General features: G+C 38.0%; 1 protein-coding gene across 2 annotated transcripts; it reads right to left on the bottom strand.

Moving 5' to 3' along the window:
- Positions 1-1,500: 1,500 nt before the first annotated feature.
- LOC139116860 (beta-1,3-galactosyltransferase 1-like) lies at positions 1,501-15,947 on the bottom strand. Of its 2 annotated transcripts, none has more exons than XM_070679591.1 (2): positions 15,861-15,947; positions 1,501-3,834 (listed from the first exon to the last, which is right to left on the bottom strand). In XM_070679591.1, exon 2 carries the CDS (start codon positions 3,668-3,670, stop codon positions 2,381-2,383), a length of 1,290 nt encoding a protein of 429 aa, XP_070535692.1. In that variant the 5' UTR covers positions 3,671-3,834; positions 15,861-15,947; the 3' UTR covers positions 1,501-2,380. The 2 variants fall into 2 exon arrangements, with proteins under 2 accessions (XP_070535692.1, XP_070535693.1); XM_070679592.1 differs by having other exon boundaries at positions 15,857-15,935.
- Positions 15,948-17,483: the final 1,536 nt, after the last annotated feature.

Below are 17,483 nucleotides of genomic sequence, written 5' to 3'. Positions count from 1 at the left end.
ATAAGACTTTCAAAATGTTACAAAAAAATACCGCAATTATACGGTGTCGCTCAAATTTGATCAGAATTGGTACATACCAAAGATCAACAATAAGTGTTATTTCTATCTGTTCAGTGCAGGAAAATTATACGTTGATGTTATGACAATTTCTGTACAGTACAACCAGAAAAAAGACAAGAAATATTTAAACCAGAAAATTAAGAATGACAAAAGTAAATAAGGTCTGAACCTTAAGGTACTGAAGGTCAACTTTAGCAACATGCATAGCAGAGAATCTTTCTACCATGGATGTACAAAAATAGACATCCATGGTTTCAGCAGATCTGTTAATATGTCACAGTTCATAAACAATGACAGGAAATGACCAATTAGCTGTTTCAGTTACTGCTACCACTCCCAAACATAATAGGTACCCTACATACAAATAGGTTAAAGGTCAAAATCCTCTTATTCAGATGTGTGGGCTGATTCAGTTCACTGCCACCACTCCTGCACACTTGCAGTATTTCCCTTTTTCCTACCTCATTTGCACATTTTTGACACTGATGTGTTCATTTGAACAAATTCACATCTCAACCCCTACATCTACCTGTACACCAAATACTGAGACGGTAGCTTTGGCGGTATGGGAGCCTTTGTGTGTGACGGACATACATCCCCACATACATACCCACAAATATACAGACATACAGACGCCACTCAGACTCATCATATAAGCTCTTTTTTGTTTTTATATATAAAACCAAATGTGAGCTAAATAGTAACGCTGATAAGATGACGTAAAGCACAAAAGTATCATCGTTTATTCTTGCTAATTTTTTTTATGAATATTCTGATAAAGATATGGATATGAAAGCTGAAATGAAATATTTGCAAAAAATGTAAGGTCATGACCAAAGAAGTACAAAACAATTAAATCATATCCAAAGATCATTTCATGATTCAAATACTAAATTCAATTTCAACGCAATATACAGATATTTATTTATCAGTCTGAATAGCGATTAAAATCCGGATTTCAAGAACTTATACTTCTCCATAGACCCTTGAGGTGTCTATGACTTGTCTTGTGACTTGGGTATTTTGTCATTTTAACAAGCTCACCACGACCATAATTTGGCACATTCCATGAGGTTCAATGGGGGTGGACTGCACTACTGGGGTACATTCCATTGGGTTCAATGGGGTAGGACTGCACTATGTACAGGCAAAGGGGGAGGGGGAAGGGTTAAGTTTGAACAATTATGAGATTTTGTTGTGATATCGTGGAAAGATTTGTACAGTTTTGAAGTAACAATGGCAGACTGAAGAGGAGAAAATGGACAATATGAGAAAAACCTTGAAGACATCTCTGCTTTCCTTACAGAAAAGACCATATTCTTATCATTCTATATAGAGATGGTTCTCAAAAATGTTAGAAGTATTATTTCATTGTTTCTTTGCATTAGAATTCAAAATCACACTTGAAATCAGCAGGAATAATCATTTTTTGAATAAACAGATGAAAAACGGCTAAAAGAAATGTTTAGTTTTCAATATGTCACTGCATTTGTAAGATTTTGAAAGCATAACTTGCAGATGGAATTAATTTACAACTGTGGTGACAGAACTTGTCGACTTTGTCGTGATTTTTGATGTCCTATGACAAATTTACAGAGAGAATGACACCAAAAGCACATAGTTGTGTGATGAAACCTGTCTGAACAAAGAAAAACCTGGATACACTCAATAACTGCTTACGTTGAACGCTTTCCAAGTCTTTGTAACCTGAACACTGCGTAAAAAAACAGAATTTGCGGTTTCATACAGGCTTTGCCGTATGATAGCAAGAAATTGAATATTCACAGAGTTTCTTGTTTGTACTACACTGTAGTATTCCTGAAAAATGCAGTGTAAATCTTTGATTCTAACCAGCTGCCATGTGCCCCAATGTGGTTTTAGGCAAAATACTGACATTAAACGATATTTATGCTGTCTTTAAGAAGTGTCTGTTCATAAGATTTCTAGAATGCACAGAGGAGGATCCAATATACAATGTACAGGTAGAAGCTGACTGTGTAAAGTTAGTCTCTGTGAAGACTATTCAACATTGACTGTATTCGTGAAAGGTTCTTGATTTTGCACAGTTTTCTTGTGTAACCCTTTCTCACCACAATGGTTTGGCCCAAACCTATTGTTATCAATGGTGGTTGTGGACCAGTTTACAGGGAATCGGGGGGTGGATGCTGTGCAAAAAAATCTGAAGCTGACGGGGTTAGGTCGTGTGACCATCTGGTGTTGTCAAAAAAATCTAGACCACTTTTCAATGTAGTTACTGCAATAACGGTAAGTATGATACCTCTTCTGTCGTTTTCTTATCAACTTTAAAAACCTGTTGGTACTATTTTGGACACATGATGTGCTTTTTCGATGCAATATCTCTCCATATTCGGTACATTTCGTTGGGCGTGACCATGTGAGCGGTCATGATCCGGCGATATCGACAAAACTGATACATCTTTTTCCAGTTGTGGAATTCCGGATGTTTGACAGGGAGCACTCCGATCTGCTCCCAGCATGTTCCCATATATACATCCTCAAGGTATATGAATGGTGTATACTGAGATATCTCGTAAGTATCTTTAATTACGTCCATCGACATTACATACCCTGTTCCCGAAAGAAATGGCGGATACCTGTTTCCTGGATAGGTCTCTCGTGGCATGTACCATTTACTTTTGGGGTCTCTGATTGGTGCCCCGTTGATCAGATAACCCACCGCGAGTTTCCTGTCCGGTGCATCAATGAGAAACTTGACGATATTTTGATAGCTGACATACATGTCGTCATCAGTTTTCATGCCGAACCGTGCATGCGAGCAATAAGTTGACGCCCACTTTAACCCCATTATTGACTTCAAGGTCAAGTTTTTGTACGTGTCATCAAAGTTCTCCATGAGAATATCACCGTGCTTGTCGTTTTCCTGTTTGACCAGCGCTTGCAGATTGTCATCGTGGACGTTGGCCAGCAGGAAGACGGTTATGATTCTTTGGCCATTTATCATCGTGGGGCTGCCCCACGTATCGCGAATCGCTTGTCTCTGCTCAAAGTTTTTATGGACTGAGCTTATGAATACTAAAAGAAAAACTTCAGCCTTCGTGGTGTCAGGGTTAAAGCATTTACCAGGGTGATTAATGACAAATTTGTAATTGTGGGGCATTACAATTTTTTTGGGTTTGGTTACATTGTTGCCCATTTCCTTGTCAGGCTGAGCTAGGTTTTTGTTCGCGAACTGATCTGCGTTGGCTGGCAGTCCATTCGGATTGGCTGGCTGTCCATTCTCATTAGCATTCTGTCCATTCTGATTGGCTGGCTGTCCGCCTTCCTTGGGTGGTTGGTCACCCTGGTTGGGAGGTAGCTGTTTTTGATCCGCATCTTTGCCCTGGTTGTTGTTATTCACAGGTTGGTTTTGATTCCCTCCTGCCGAGGATTTGTCAGTCTCATTTGCATGCCTTTTAACACCTGCACTTCCTCCTTGTAATTTTGAAATCTCTATCTTTGGACGATTTGTACTCAACGTCCTGACATTCAACAGGGTTGGGTGGGTGTAATACACGTAAACAAGTATATTAATCATAGCTAAGGTACTCAGCAACATAAAGTTTGTCACAAATCTTCTTGATGGCGCCATATCAAAGGGAGTTCAGTAGATTTTTGAATGAGGATGGTTGTAAGGGGTGCAGGCGTCTCAGAAGAGAAACTTCTATAGTATAACTTCAGCGACAGAGGAGTTTGAATGACGGTGCTTCCGCTATCCTAGATCACATGATTCCGTCATGAATCCTGCAACTGTACCTGGAATGAAGAAATGGAAAACTGTCAATGCATGCACATTACATGAACCAGGACATGAGCCCCAAAAGCCAATGGTTAATTTGATCGGCTTTAGACTCGCAGGAGTTCTCTTTGTCTTAAGACCATTCTACATATTACATATATACGTACACATGTGATGTATATGACTGATGCAAAAAAAAATTCTAGAAATTCTTAAATTGCCTGATATTGTAAGACAACACACTGATTAGAAATGAATCTGAATCTGTACAATGTGGGGTCTTCCTCTACAATGCACAGTGCAAGTTAGAATTTCGCTTTCAAGAAAAATACCTGCCAAAGTTGAACGCGGTGCTAGTCAATATTTAGCAACTGACACCACGCCAAATGGTTGTGTATTCTCACTGCAACATTATCGCTCACAAAGATTTTCACAACTTCAGACTAAATACAGTATTTTTCAAGTGTTTTAAAATCTGCAAGCCAAAAGAACCGTGATACCCTGAGCAAAAGTCAGCCTTGAACTACATGTACAGTACCTACGTGGACATGTGCCATCCAATGACTAGCCCTGTAAGAAAGCTCATCTCAATGTGTACTTGGTCTACAATAACAAGGTCAATTTTTATATTGTATACTGGCATACAGTTTTATCCAGCGTCAACATACTGTGGTGAACACCTGTCTACAAGTTCTGGGTGGGCCAACCTCTATTTTTTCAAGCAATATATTCATATGTTAATAACTATACAAAAGAAGACATTTTCATAACAAGTCATCGTTGATGACACAGTCCCCGCTTGTCCATTTTGTTATAATCTTTGGTGTCTAGGTAGCTGTGGTCTAGGTCGCTGTGGAATGACATTGATGCAACGGGTGCATCAGGCCTGTGACTTGCATAATAAAGTAATCTGAGGAACGTTCAATAAATGACTCATCTCTGCCGGTAATGACCACTGAAGGAACTTTTGATTACATCACACATAACGATGCCCTCACTGCCTCTAGTGTCATGACGGCACATACTATACACATGGTTTGGTGGAATTTTCGAAATGCTATGGGATTGGGTATGTTGTTGTAATCAGCCATCAGCCATTTCGGATCATATAATGAAACAATTTAATGTGCACAAGAATGCAGCCATAGTATTTTATCTTCGTATCACGTTTGAACAAAATCAGTCCATCGAGGGACAGTGACCTATGTTTATGTTTCAAAGACATAAAAAAATCACACCAAAATTGAAATCAAATGGCTGTCTATTGACCATATGGATCATAGCACAAAATTAGTAGACATGCATATGTATGCCATAGTACTTTATCTTTGTACCAAGTCTCAACAACATTGGTTAAGGAATATTTGCATATGATTAAGCCTCAAAGACATGAAAAATCCAAAAAGACCATCGGGCAGAGATATTGGAAAAAATTTACAATCTGGCAGCCATATTGGAACATGTCACGAAGTAAATTGACATGTATGCCATAGTGCTTGATCTTTGTGCCAAGTTTGGACAAAATGGGTGTAATGACCTTTGAATTATGCTTCAAAGACATGCAAAATTCCAACAAAATGGCAGTTCTGCAGCCATATTGGATCCTATCGCAAGGTTAATTGATACATGTATATGCATGCCATAGTACGTGCTTTGCCTTTGTGCCAAGTTTGAACAAAATCGGTTCAAGGATGTTTGAGTTACGGTTCAAAGACATGAAAAAATCGCAAAAAAATGGCCACCTGTCAGCCATATTGGATCATTTCACAAAATAAATTGGTGTTCATATGAAGGGCATACTGTTTTGCTTTTGTGCCAAATTTGAACAGAATCGGTTCAAGAATGTCTGAGTTATGGTCCATAGACATGAAAAATCGCAACAAAATGGCCGCCTCACGCCCATATTGGATCGTATCGCAATATAATTTGACATGCATGTGTAGGCCATAGTGTTATGCCTTTGTGCCAAGTTTGAACAGAATCAGTTCGAGGATGTTTGAGTTATGGTTCAAAGACACGAAAAATCGCAAACAAAATGGCCGCCTCGCAGCCATATTGGATCGTATCGCAAACTAATTTGACATGCACATGTAGGACATAGTGTTATGCCTTTGTGCCAAGTTTGAACAGAATCTGTTCAAGGATGTCTGAGTTATGGTCCAAAGACATGAAAAATCGCAACAAAATGGCCGCCTCGCGCCCATATTGGATTATATCGCAAAATTATTTGACATGGATATGAAAGCCATAGTGTTTTGCCTTTGTGCCAAGTTTGAACATAATCTGCTCAAGGATGTCTGAGTTATGGTCCAAAGACATGAAAAATCGCAACAAAATGGCCGCCTCGCGGCCAAATTCGATCGTATCACAAAATAAATCGACGTGCATCTGTAGGTCATAGTGCTATGCCTTTGTGCCAAGTTTCAACGAAATTGGTTAAGCAGTGTCTGAGAAACTGTTGATGACGGACGGACGGACAGACGGACGGACGGACGGACGCACAGACGGGACCCAATCTATAAGTCCCGCCGGGGACTAACAAAATAATATGAAAATTATGTATGTAAATTAACCCATCCATCTTTTTTTTTCTCTGGAGAACACTGAAGTTCAATTGTAACCTTGGACAGAGCACTCTTCGAAATTGAGATGAACAACATCACAGACTGCACAGATGAAATCTGCTTCAGCACCATATACATGTGTGTAATGCGTTCAAGTGAAACTAGACTATTAATTGGAAAAAACAAAAGTGACAGATGGTAAAGGTCAGACAAGGTCATCTGGTATGACTAGTGGAGAAGATAAAAACAGTTCATGGCACCATTCCAAGATCATATCAGCTGTTTTTCATTAACTGGAAGTCCTCAACGACCTTGAAAGATCTCCTCATCATATGAATCTAGACATCAGTGGTAATACATAATAGGTCTTTCTGATGAAGTGTACAAGACACTGATTTTGAATAAATTTCTTATGGGAGTATGACCGATCACAAAATAACCACCAGCACCCAAACGTCTTTCTAACTTGTCTGAAACTATACGTTTAAATCTTGACATTTAAGCCTTGTATAATTAACAATGTGTTGTAAATTTTCAAAAGCTCGTGTGTGGGCAAAGCGGATATTGCTGTCGATGTCACTTATAAATTTTCAGTTCTCGTGTTCAGTAAATAGTTTGGATTCTAATTTGTGGGTGGCTGCAAATCAGTAGTATGCATTTATAAATGTCATGTGAAATCAACAAATGACAAGCAACTCTTACAAGTGCATGACTGCGGTGGTACTGTATAATAAACATGCCAATCAACACATCAATTCACAAAGTGGATTTATGATAATGTTGACACTACAGTCCACTTTTTAAATCAAATTGTCATTCCTGCTTAATACAATGAACCAACTTTGAAAACGAATTCTGGGAGGTTTTGGCATAAATTTTCATTCCATCAAACTTACTGTAACCTGTCCATCCCTTAGTTATTCACCGTAAACACAGGCCTACAATCGACCATTGATGATCATAGATTTGGGCCAAACCACAGCAGCGAAAGGGCTCAGACAACTAGTTACACTGTAATCAGCTCTCATGAAAAGTAACTACATGTACACCAGTTCTTTGAGTGCTTGGTCAACGAATTTGAAAACGACCTGAATCAAAGTTACAATGAAACGTTACAATCTAGGGGTTGAAAATTACTGACACATGTGCTTATCATGTGATGTGGTGATAATAATCTATGACAAATTTTCTGAACAATTCATATCTGTTTTTTCACAATTGACACCGTACTGTGGGTAATTCCTGGAATTTTACAGTCAATGGCAATTTGCAATTGACATAATGTTACTCTATGTTAAATAATTAAAACCTAGGGTTTCCCATGAGGAGATTTGCAGGGGGTTGGCCACCCCTCTGTTTTTTGGAGCAGTCTATCCATATGCTAATAACCACACAAAAGAATGCATTCAAGACAAAAATATGTGCAAATTATGTATTGTTATGTAAATTGGCCGCCCCTCTGTTTTTCCAAGCTGTGGAGAACACTGACACCATATGAATCACATCAATTAATTATTAACGTATAATTTTCTTTCACAATTGTTGTTCTTTGTCTCGTAATGGTGACATTCACCAGAGAAACATGGACATGATATCTTTCAGCAGATAGGACTGAAATTCTAGCCTGATCATTTGATACATCAGAATGAAATATATTGAATAGAAGCACAATGATAGCATCAAGATGTACATTTCCTATTGTTATCTTTCAATGACTCAGTGAAGTATATTGTCCAGGTTATTGACACACGGCACCACAGCACACACTGTACATCAATGTTGTCCTTATCAGCATCAGACTGACAGCCCATGACACACAGAGCATAACTGTGCAAAGGTTTGAATAACAAAGGTAGGAATACTACATGATATGCAGATTACCAAGGGGTGACCAAATTTCAATGAAAAGGTAATTTTGAAAGAATTCTCTGGATTTAATTTGTAGCATGTCAGTATTAATCATCTACAAAATAATTTCTAAAAAAATGCAATGTATGTCGCACACTGCTTAAGGCACTGATTGGTCGCCATAGTTCCCACGCATTCTGATGGAGTAAACGTAATATGTGGTGAAATAAATGAATTGCATTTCAACAGTGGTTGTCATGGCTACATCATGGTTGCCACATTCCGCCTTGGTTAGTCTAATCAAGTGTAGGAGTTGTACCTGTAGGCATATGGCAGTCTATCAGAATGCCACATCTACACAATTACAAACACATCATGAAATGCATGATAAGTGAACTCCTCAACACAAGCTACAAAGTCATGCCTTATTCAAATATGTGTTATTCATGAAACATTTGAACACATAGGCTTACAGGGACACACAATCATGACTTTAATCCTTTGAGTGCCACAGTCAATTTCGTTGCCAATATAAAATGTAACCAAGACAACATTTCAATCCATACAATTTTTCTTCAGATTTTTTTCCCAAAATTTTGATCAACACTGTGGTAAATGTAAAGTTAATTTCCATTTGGTTCAAAATTATCAAAAAATTACAGAAAAATTTCATAGAAATCTGTAAAGTGTTGCACACAAATTGTGGTAGGGGAAAATTAAAGCACTCAATATGTTAAGTAGTTCAGGCCCATCTCTACAATACCCATACAGGTACATGTGCCCAGATGTGCTCCCACAGTTAAAGACATTTCCAGATTAAATCAAATTCTTTGAAAGCTCCCTTTATCATTTGTGAACAACTTGCCTGTTATGCTGTGACTGTGGAACACGGACTTGAATCATACACAGTAGCTCTGCTGCCTCAAGTATGCTTGAATTATCGACATTTTGCATTTACCTGATAACAGACGGTTTGTATCAGGGCAGGAGATTTTACAGCTACAAGCCATATGGCTATTTCACAAACATATTACCCAATAGGTTTATCATTATTGCAGACATATTATCATATTGCAGGGGATACATATTACAAACCATCTTTTCACAATATTGTCAAATCAAACTCTCAGATTGTCGCATAAGTTCAAGAAACGAAATTCCTTTGTTTACATCAAAACCCCCTCCCCCTAGACAAAAGTTCAAAAGTGCGAAATGTTGATGCCTGTCTGAGAGTACAATGTAGCATATTGCTATAGCTACTGAAGAATATGTTTCCCCTGACCGCATAACATCGCCAAGTATTAATCAATCAAATTTGAGTACTGACCATAGCATGACACGAACGAGCTTGGAAACAGTTACAGCAAAATTTGTAAGGACAAGTGTGCAGTTTTTCTTTATTTTCGCATATGATGTAAAGAGAGCTTGTGTTCACAAAATAAAAGTGCGAAAGTGTAGTTCACTGATTGAATGGAGGTAAAAACCCCTTCGCCTTAAGGTAGAACGCACCTCGGGGACAGAAATTCGGGCTTTCAAATTTTATCAATTTTCATCTGACCTACCACTTGTGGGGGCTCATTTTGAAGCTCTCGGTGAAAGAAAAGTTTTCACAGTCTTAGTTTTTCGAAAATCGAAAACTTTATTTTTTTCCATAGAGTTAACACAGGGATGGTGGCCATTTTGGATTTCAAATATCGAGAAATCGCAAGTTATTTGTCTCTCTAGTACCAAAGTTTGCACGGTGACCCCTGATTTTTATTCTTGCTTTGGTAAGAGAATGGTTGAAAGTTTCACTGAAGAAAGTTTGAGCAAAAGTTTAAGTCTTTCACTTTCGAGGTGCATATTACCTTAAATGAACAAATTTCGCTTTATGCGACATGTGAGACGGTCCCTTAGCTCCATTAGTGTTATCTACAACTGAGACAAGTGATGGTAGCTGATAGACTTCTCGATTTTTTTGGCAAGAAAACTGGATGAGGTGTATTACAGAATACATATTGACTAGCCATACAACAGCATATGCTTGTATTCCCTTAGCCTGTGTGAGTCGCCCAAGTTTCTCTTGACCTACAGTCATCACATGTGACCTTTTGCAATCATTTCAAGTCATCTGTGACTGTAACATGTGTACGCATCAGACACATGAAATCCATCTCTATCTATAGACACATGTCTTTTTAATGGACTTTAAACAGTACAGAATTGTCCTGGACATTTACACATGGCGGTTTTCACATTTGTCTACCAATTACGGGCGACCACTGTAGCCCTATAGCAAGAGACAATCTTTTGTTGGTATACTACATGTATACATGTAGTATTCACAATTCATGGCTTCACTATGGATACAATGGGAAACCTTGATTACCAACGTTCACCACACAACTTTTATTTTAATTAGGTGCTTAATCATACATCCTGGGAGGGCCTATGGCTTGATGAAGGACAATAAGCTTGCTGAAACAAAGGCAAAGACAATCACTTTTGAAAACAGACTTAGTAGATGGGATTACCCATAATGCAACAGGATTTTTGACTCGCCCACCTTGCTTCACCAACTCTGACAGATTTCCATGTACACGTACAGAAATTCAGGAGTTAACTTCCTAACTTTTGTCAATGTAAAAGTGGGCGCCCATTTTCTCTTGTTTTTAACTCTGAATGCACTGGCAAATATTTTTTTACTCAGAAAGAAATCAGTGAACTATTCAACAACCTTGTTGACAGGTTTACAGCCCAGTAGTTCAAGGCCAGACTTTACTTTCTATGACTGGTTCACCAGATCTTGTCCTGCAACATAGCCTAGTGGTCCTGTATTTATCAAACATGGCGTAAAGTTGCAGTACCTAGCATATGTCAGTCAACTGAACCATCAGAATGTTAAATTTGCAGGTCTGGATATGAAAAGTGCTGAGGTAGTCCTTTGCCTTGAAATAAATTGATTTTCTTGTATTCTTTGTATTCCTCATTTATTGAAGGAGTTCTATTCATAACAGTCAGTTGAGACTACCATTTGCTTTGCAGTGAGCACACCACTGTATTCTGTGAACGTAGAATGTAACTTGGGATACATATTTGGACAAAAATATTTGCAATACTTTTGTGATCTACTGCTTGTACAGGCTCGTTTTGAAGCTTTTGGGGCAAATTTTCACCGTCTTACTTTTGTGAAAATGGAAAATTTAATTTTTTTGCTCTGAGAGTTAGTTAGCACAAGGGTGGCAGCCATTTTGAAGTTCAAATATTGGTAAATTTAAGGTACTGTGTTCATCAGTGCCCAAAATTCGGAATCCCAGTTTTTATTCTTGATTTTGACAGAGAATGGTTGAACGCTTTCTTGAAAGAATTTGAGCAAAAGTTCAAGTCTTTCACTTCCGAGATGCGTAAGTAAGCAGTGAACTAGTATAGACAAGTTGATTATTTCCAAAAACAGACTGGTAATATTACGTTACTGATTTTGGAACATCTCTTTTTTAAAATTCACTCAACACACAAGAAATAATCAGGCCAGAAATACATGAGAAACAGAAAGGTTAAATATTGAAATATATCAATGAATAAATAAGCTGAAGGCAAACTTTTGAAATGTGTACAGTAGGCGTGACATTCAAAAGACACTGTATGCAGACACAGGTCAATATGTGTATTGTGTAGCCAGATGCAGAGACGTGGCTGTGCCCCGTTCTACATGTTATTGATATGCTGAAGACAGCCATATGTTGCTAGATTACTTAGTTGGAGGGAAATATGGATACAGTATCCTCCCCCAGGATTTTCTGGTAGAGTGGTGGTTAATTTACATAACAATAAATATAGTTGTTATGGTAATGATTTCTATTGTTTACCAAAAATTAAATAATGGGGGCCCACCACTCTATAATTGCTCTGGGGAGAACACTGGGATAACTTGACTGCTACGTGCTATGTAATGATTGACCATTAAACATTTAGATTGAGAAAACAAAATTAGTTAAATTTTAATAAAAACCTTTACGTGTCTGGCTTTCAACTGCTATTAGGTCAAGCTGTTAATATTATTGTATCATGAAAGCCTAACATATCCCATACAACTTGCCAGATGTCCTTTCTAAGCTTTGTTTTATTAACCCTTTTCCTGCCAGGTTCATATTTCACTATCAGGTCAAGTTGGTTAAAACTACAAAACAAGTCCCATATGGTGCATTTTAACCTTGAAGATTTGAAGGACCCTGAAGACACAGACACTGTAAACATGATTTTTACAGACTACATTTTTTTGTAAAGCTGCCATAACATACCAAGCCAAGTGGTTGAAAATATGAATTTGGGTCAATACCGCTTTTCACAGACTTGGCAGATGGGGAAGTGATACTGTCTGGCAGGTAAAGGGTTAATAATCCAAGCAAACCTCTACACACCTGTCTAACCTTTAGACCACCTCGTATCTGTATCAATATTTCTAAATACTCACCTATCAACATGTGCATGAGCAGTTTTAATGAATTGCTACTTTCCCATCTAAATACTGATCTTTTCAGTAATCAAGCTCGGTTTAAAACTGACATTAGACATTTCATTTTTAGTAGTTTACCTACTTAATTTTATTTTCTTGTGTATTTTTCAGATACATTGTATAGACCTCCCTTTTTCTATGCAACTTTTCCTATGACTGTATCTATCTGTAATTGCAGTTTTGTGCTATGAGTTTGTTTTTGCAACCTCTAAATGGGACTAGATCTGGTAGGCTTTCCCAGTAAATGAATAAAAATAAATAAACATACAACTACTTTAGCAGACCTCACTATTGATATGACTCCTAAAACCACATGTACTTTCTCTGCCGTGCCTTGCGAACTTGTAAGAGTAGACAAAACATAATGATGGCAAACAAGACCTGATAATGAAAGCCTCAATTAATGTTAAAAGTCTGTGCGTCAAAGTGATCTCCTTAATACCTAGCTTTCTATATTAATTTTCAATGAATTAAACTCTTTGCAACAGTGAAGGGAACTACAGCAGCTCCTACATATATGTTCTCAATGGTGCAAACAGTCCCAGAAATCACCAGGAAGTCTCTCTGGTTTGTCTCACGGCACATTATTAATATCTTTCAAACAACATTTTCCAATCTTAACTTCATCATGAAGTTGAAACGTGCAAATTATCTTTTCACAGCATCCAGTAAAGGTAATGTTTCGAAACTGGAGTAACTGCATCAACTTTGTCACTAATGGCCATAAAATCAAGCTTGTGGGTAGTACAAATGTCATGTCTTTTAGAGACAAGCAATGACCCACTGAGTGGTCATCCTTTACTGAACTGTTCATTCTTGTATGTCCCTTGAAAGAATTAATATTTTGTGTTTGCTAAACCAAGTGTCCCTAACTGACCTATTTTCCTACAAATTATTTGGTACATGCAACTCTACAACTCTACAATTTTTTGAACATTTTCCAAACTCGCCACTTCCTTCTCAAGCAAGTGTAATTTTTTGAACAATTCAAAGTGCGAAATGAGAAGACACGTTGCTGGAAGAGGACAATTTTCAATTCACCTAACAAGTCTTTGCGTTTTTCTAAAGATGGGAGACCTGCGTAACTCAATTCTGGAATCTCTGATTGTACAAATCAGAGTGAATGAAGGGGTATCTCCGGTATTATGATACAGTTGAGCCCTAGTACCACAATGATGCTAAATAAATATACATGTACATATACACTGTACATTATACATAGGACATGTATATAGCATCATGACAATAGGATCCCTCCACAGAAGAATCTGAGAGTGAAAGAGGAAATTTTTTATCAATTTATTCATATGTAGACTGTGACAATGTTCTTTATATTTGCCTTTGAGACAGCTATATGGTGAGTGCCACATGTGGTGTTAGAGTACCCTTTCAAAATATTTGATCTCAGTTCTCGGTTGTTTTACTGGAGGGCCACATATCTTTCTTTCAAGACTTTGACTGTGTTATGCGTAACAGTACTTTGTTCATAGTCTTGCTGTGTTGTACTGTGTATGTCCTCCACAATAACTGTGTATTAGGACTTTTGATTTTTGATTTTTGGATAATGGATGAGTATGATTGCTATTAATTCATTTCTGTTGGGGGATTCTACATAACCCTTTTCTATATATGTAATACATGTACACATGTCAAGGCTGATTTGGCGGGCAGGCTGATGTTTTTCAGTTGACTTAACCACATAACAGCTGGCATTTAAATTTGACCTCTGCTAAGGGGATGATTCAACTATCCTAAAAATAGGTATGGTTTCCAACATAGACAACTGCTGGCTGCTTTGATAAAACCAAATATGCACTTGTGCTTTGTTGAGGAATTGGAATTATTTTTTGAACTTGCCCCCAAGGAAATTCCCCTCAATGAATGTAAGGCTGTTGGAATTATCAAGGCCTGGAGTACAGCTGTGCAGCAAGATACAATAAACAAACTCATTGACAAAAGTAAAACACAGAACAACAAAACTGATCTCCTGTACCAACAGTGATGTTCTGTAGCACCATGGAGCTACCAAAAGAGTAGCTCCATGGCAGCATTAAAGTAGACTTATGATAATCTTCATGGACTACAATAAACCATGGCCCATGGGGTAAACACCTTTCCTCAGCCAGTAAAATTTGGAACAGAATGCCTCAGTTCTGAAATATTATAAGACCATTCTCATCTCATATACTCTGTGGAAATTCACAAAAAAAAACTTTCCGGACGAGTTTAACCACACTCACTGTGGTTTAGATATTAAAACCATGTGAAGAAATTTTGACGGACACGATCACAGCGAGGAATAAATCGTTGACCTCGTTTGTGCTATAAATACCAAGGTCACTTTAGTTCATACACTGTGTAGCATCTCTCAAATGATCTACCGGTATACAGCTTTGCCAAGGCATGACACGTCATTAATCAGGCAGTGGAGCGAGCGACGAGTCGTTTTAATGAAAGTCAAGCTCTGGACCAAGGTGTGCGTTCACTCTGCAGTACTACGCCGGATAACAGTCCCTCCACGCTATATTTTACTTCCATTTCCTTATGATACTTGTATAGACAGTACTTGAAGAGATCCGTAAAACATCTAGCGATAACAAAAACAAGCTATGAGATCGATGGATTGAGAGCTCGAGAGATTCGCCACTCTTCTAGCTACGAAGCTGGATTATGAATATTTTATTAACGTGAACATCGATTGACAATGACAACTGTAATAGCCGACTATGACTATGACTAAGTCAGTAAAGGACAACTCGACCGCTGCCAACTCATTGCTGAGCGACGCGGAAGCCTTTAGGTATTGGCATATGAAGGTCTTTGAAAGCTAGAGCATGTGTAAGACCTAACGAGAGCACCAAGACTGTGATTTATTTATATATTTAAAATACAAGTTTACCGCTGTTTTACCCAGACAGTGCCAAACGCAACTCCAAGACTACAGAGGTACAAATGTACAAGACCTCGATGCTAAGATACACAGGGAAAACGTCGACAACTGTACGAACAAGCACAACTTTGTGTCGTTTCTTGCCAGGAGAACGTTGAAGAAAGCTATCTATGTGGTCAGTCGGGTTATTACTTCATGTTAATATTGAGATAAACACGCCGCGAAAGGTAACATTATATGCTCACCTACCTGTAAAATTGTTGTGGGTCGCTCGCCAGTTCATTTGCTTTATTAACCTCACGCAGTGTCGGCCATTTTGTCTGTATGTAAATTTATGTGGTTTCCAGCGCCCTCAACTTCTGTATTGGGTTGTGATTTCTTTCTCAAGTATTATCATAATTCATACTCAGATAGATATACCATGAGATATATCTTGCTAGTAACAATAAATGTGGAAAGTGATTTCGAATAATTTCATTTCTAGCATTTTTCATGCTAGAAAATGGGAACTAGATGTGCAACAAAAGTCAAAATTAAGGACGTATTGTATTTTTAAAAAGGAATACGGAAAAGAAATGTATTTGACAGGTTGTATGTCTCGTGCGAAGCGGTCTCTCATGGCCCAGTTTAGGACGGGCATACTCCCACTTAAAATAGAAACTGGGAGATTCAGTAATCTTGCAGTTGAACAGAGGTTATGCGAATTCTGTCCTTTTCATGTTGAAGATGAATTTCATTTTTTGTTTCAATGTACTCTGTATAAAGATTACCGTAAGTCACTTTTAGACAAGATATTGACTGATATGCCAGATTTTAATGACTTAAGCAACGATAACAAGTTATGTATACTTATGACAAAATTCTGTAATGATGTAGCAGACTACATTTATAGGGCATTTTCGAGAAGGAAAAGCACACTTTACAAATAATGTATCCTTTTTTGTCTTCAATGTGGTATTCAACGTGTCTTATAAGCCCAGCGGGCTGGATGTGGCAATAGAAAACATTCCATTGTAATTTATTTAAATGGTGAATAAGTCCACATAGGACACTTAAATAAATAAAATACAACAACAACAACAACATCACTAGAACCGATAATTTCGATCCTGAGAAAACACCGAGAAACAAAACAACGGCAAAGTCACTTGACAATCCGGACCCAGGGTGGAATTTGACAATACGGCCGGATTTTCTTAGCGGTGTTGAATATCTGATTTTATACTATAAAAGAGCGTCTACTTTTTGGACTAATTGGTCGAAATCGACAACATTTGGGTCTCATTCAATTTATGGGTATTCATAAGAAAAATATTACTATGCAATACCAACAAGTCACACAACTTTTAGCCCAAAGTTATTTTTTGGGGAAAAAAAGGTATTTAAAAATGGAGCTTCGGGAGCCTCATTGGTTCAATACTGAGTGATGCTGGCTATGATCAAGGCGAACAGTATCTTATTAAATGGAAATAAGATCAGTATTTTTCAAGAACGATCAAAGGCTGTAGGAACTACGGCATAAAAAATCGACTGCGCGGACTGAAATCGAGATCGGTGTCGCTTTGTGCGTTTTATGATCATAGGCCAGTGTTGGGACAAAGGAGAGAATTTCAGAGAAATGTTCGGACTTCCAGCATTTCCCCAGGGCTTCTTACAAGTTCTGTACAACTCACAATAGTGTGAAAATAAGCAAACGATTCAACGACTTGTTTGTCAATATTGTTGACTTTGGTGCCTGAACATTGAGGGTGTAGCATGCTATCGCAGACATGCATCGATTATCGATATCATGTTTGTGCAGATCGCAGATTGACAAATATGGGACAGAGAAAGGGACCTGTCCAAATCAAATTTGTTCTAACCACAGCCAAC

This window comes from Ptychodera flava, chromosome 18 (genome assembly GCF_041260155.1).
Source record: "Ptychodera flava strain L36383 chromosome 18, AS_Pfla_20210202, whole genome shotgun sequence".
Taxonomy (NCBI): Eukaryota; Metazoa; Hemichordata; class Enteropneusta; family Ptychoderidae; genus Ptychodera; species Ptychodera flava.
The sequence above is the reverse complement of the archived record's forward strand: the minus strand, read 5'-3'. Positions and strand labels throughout refer to the sequence as shown.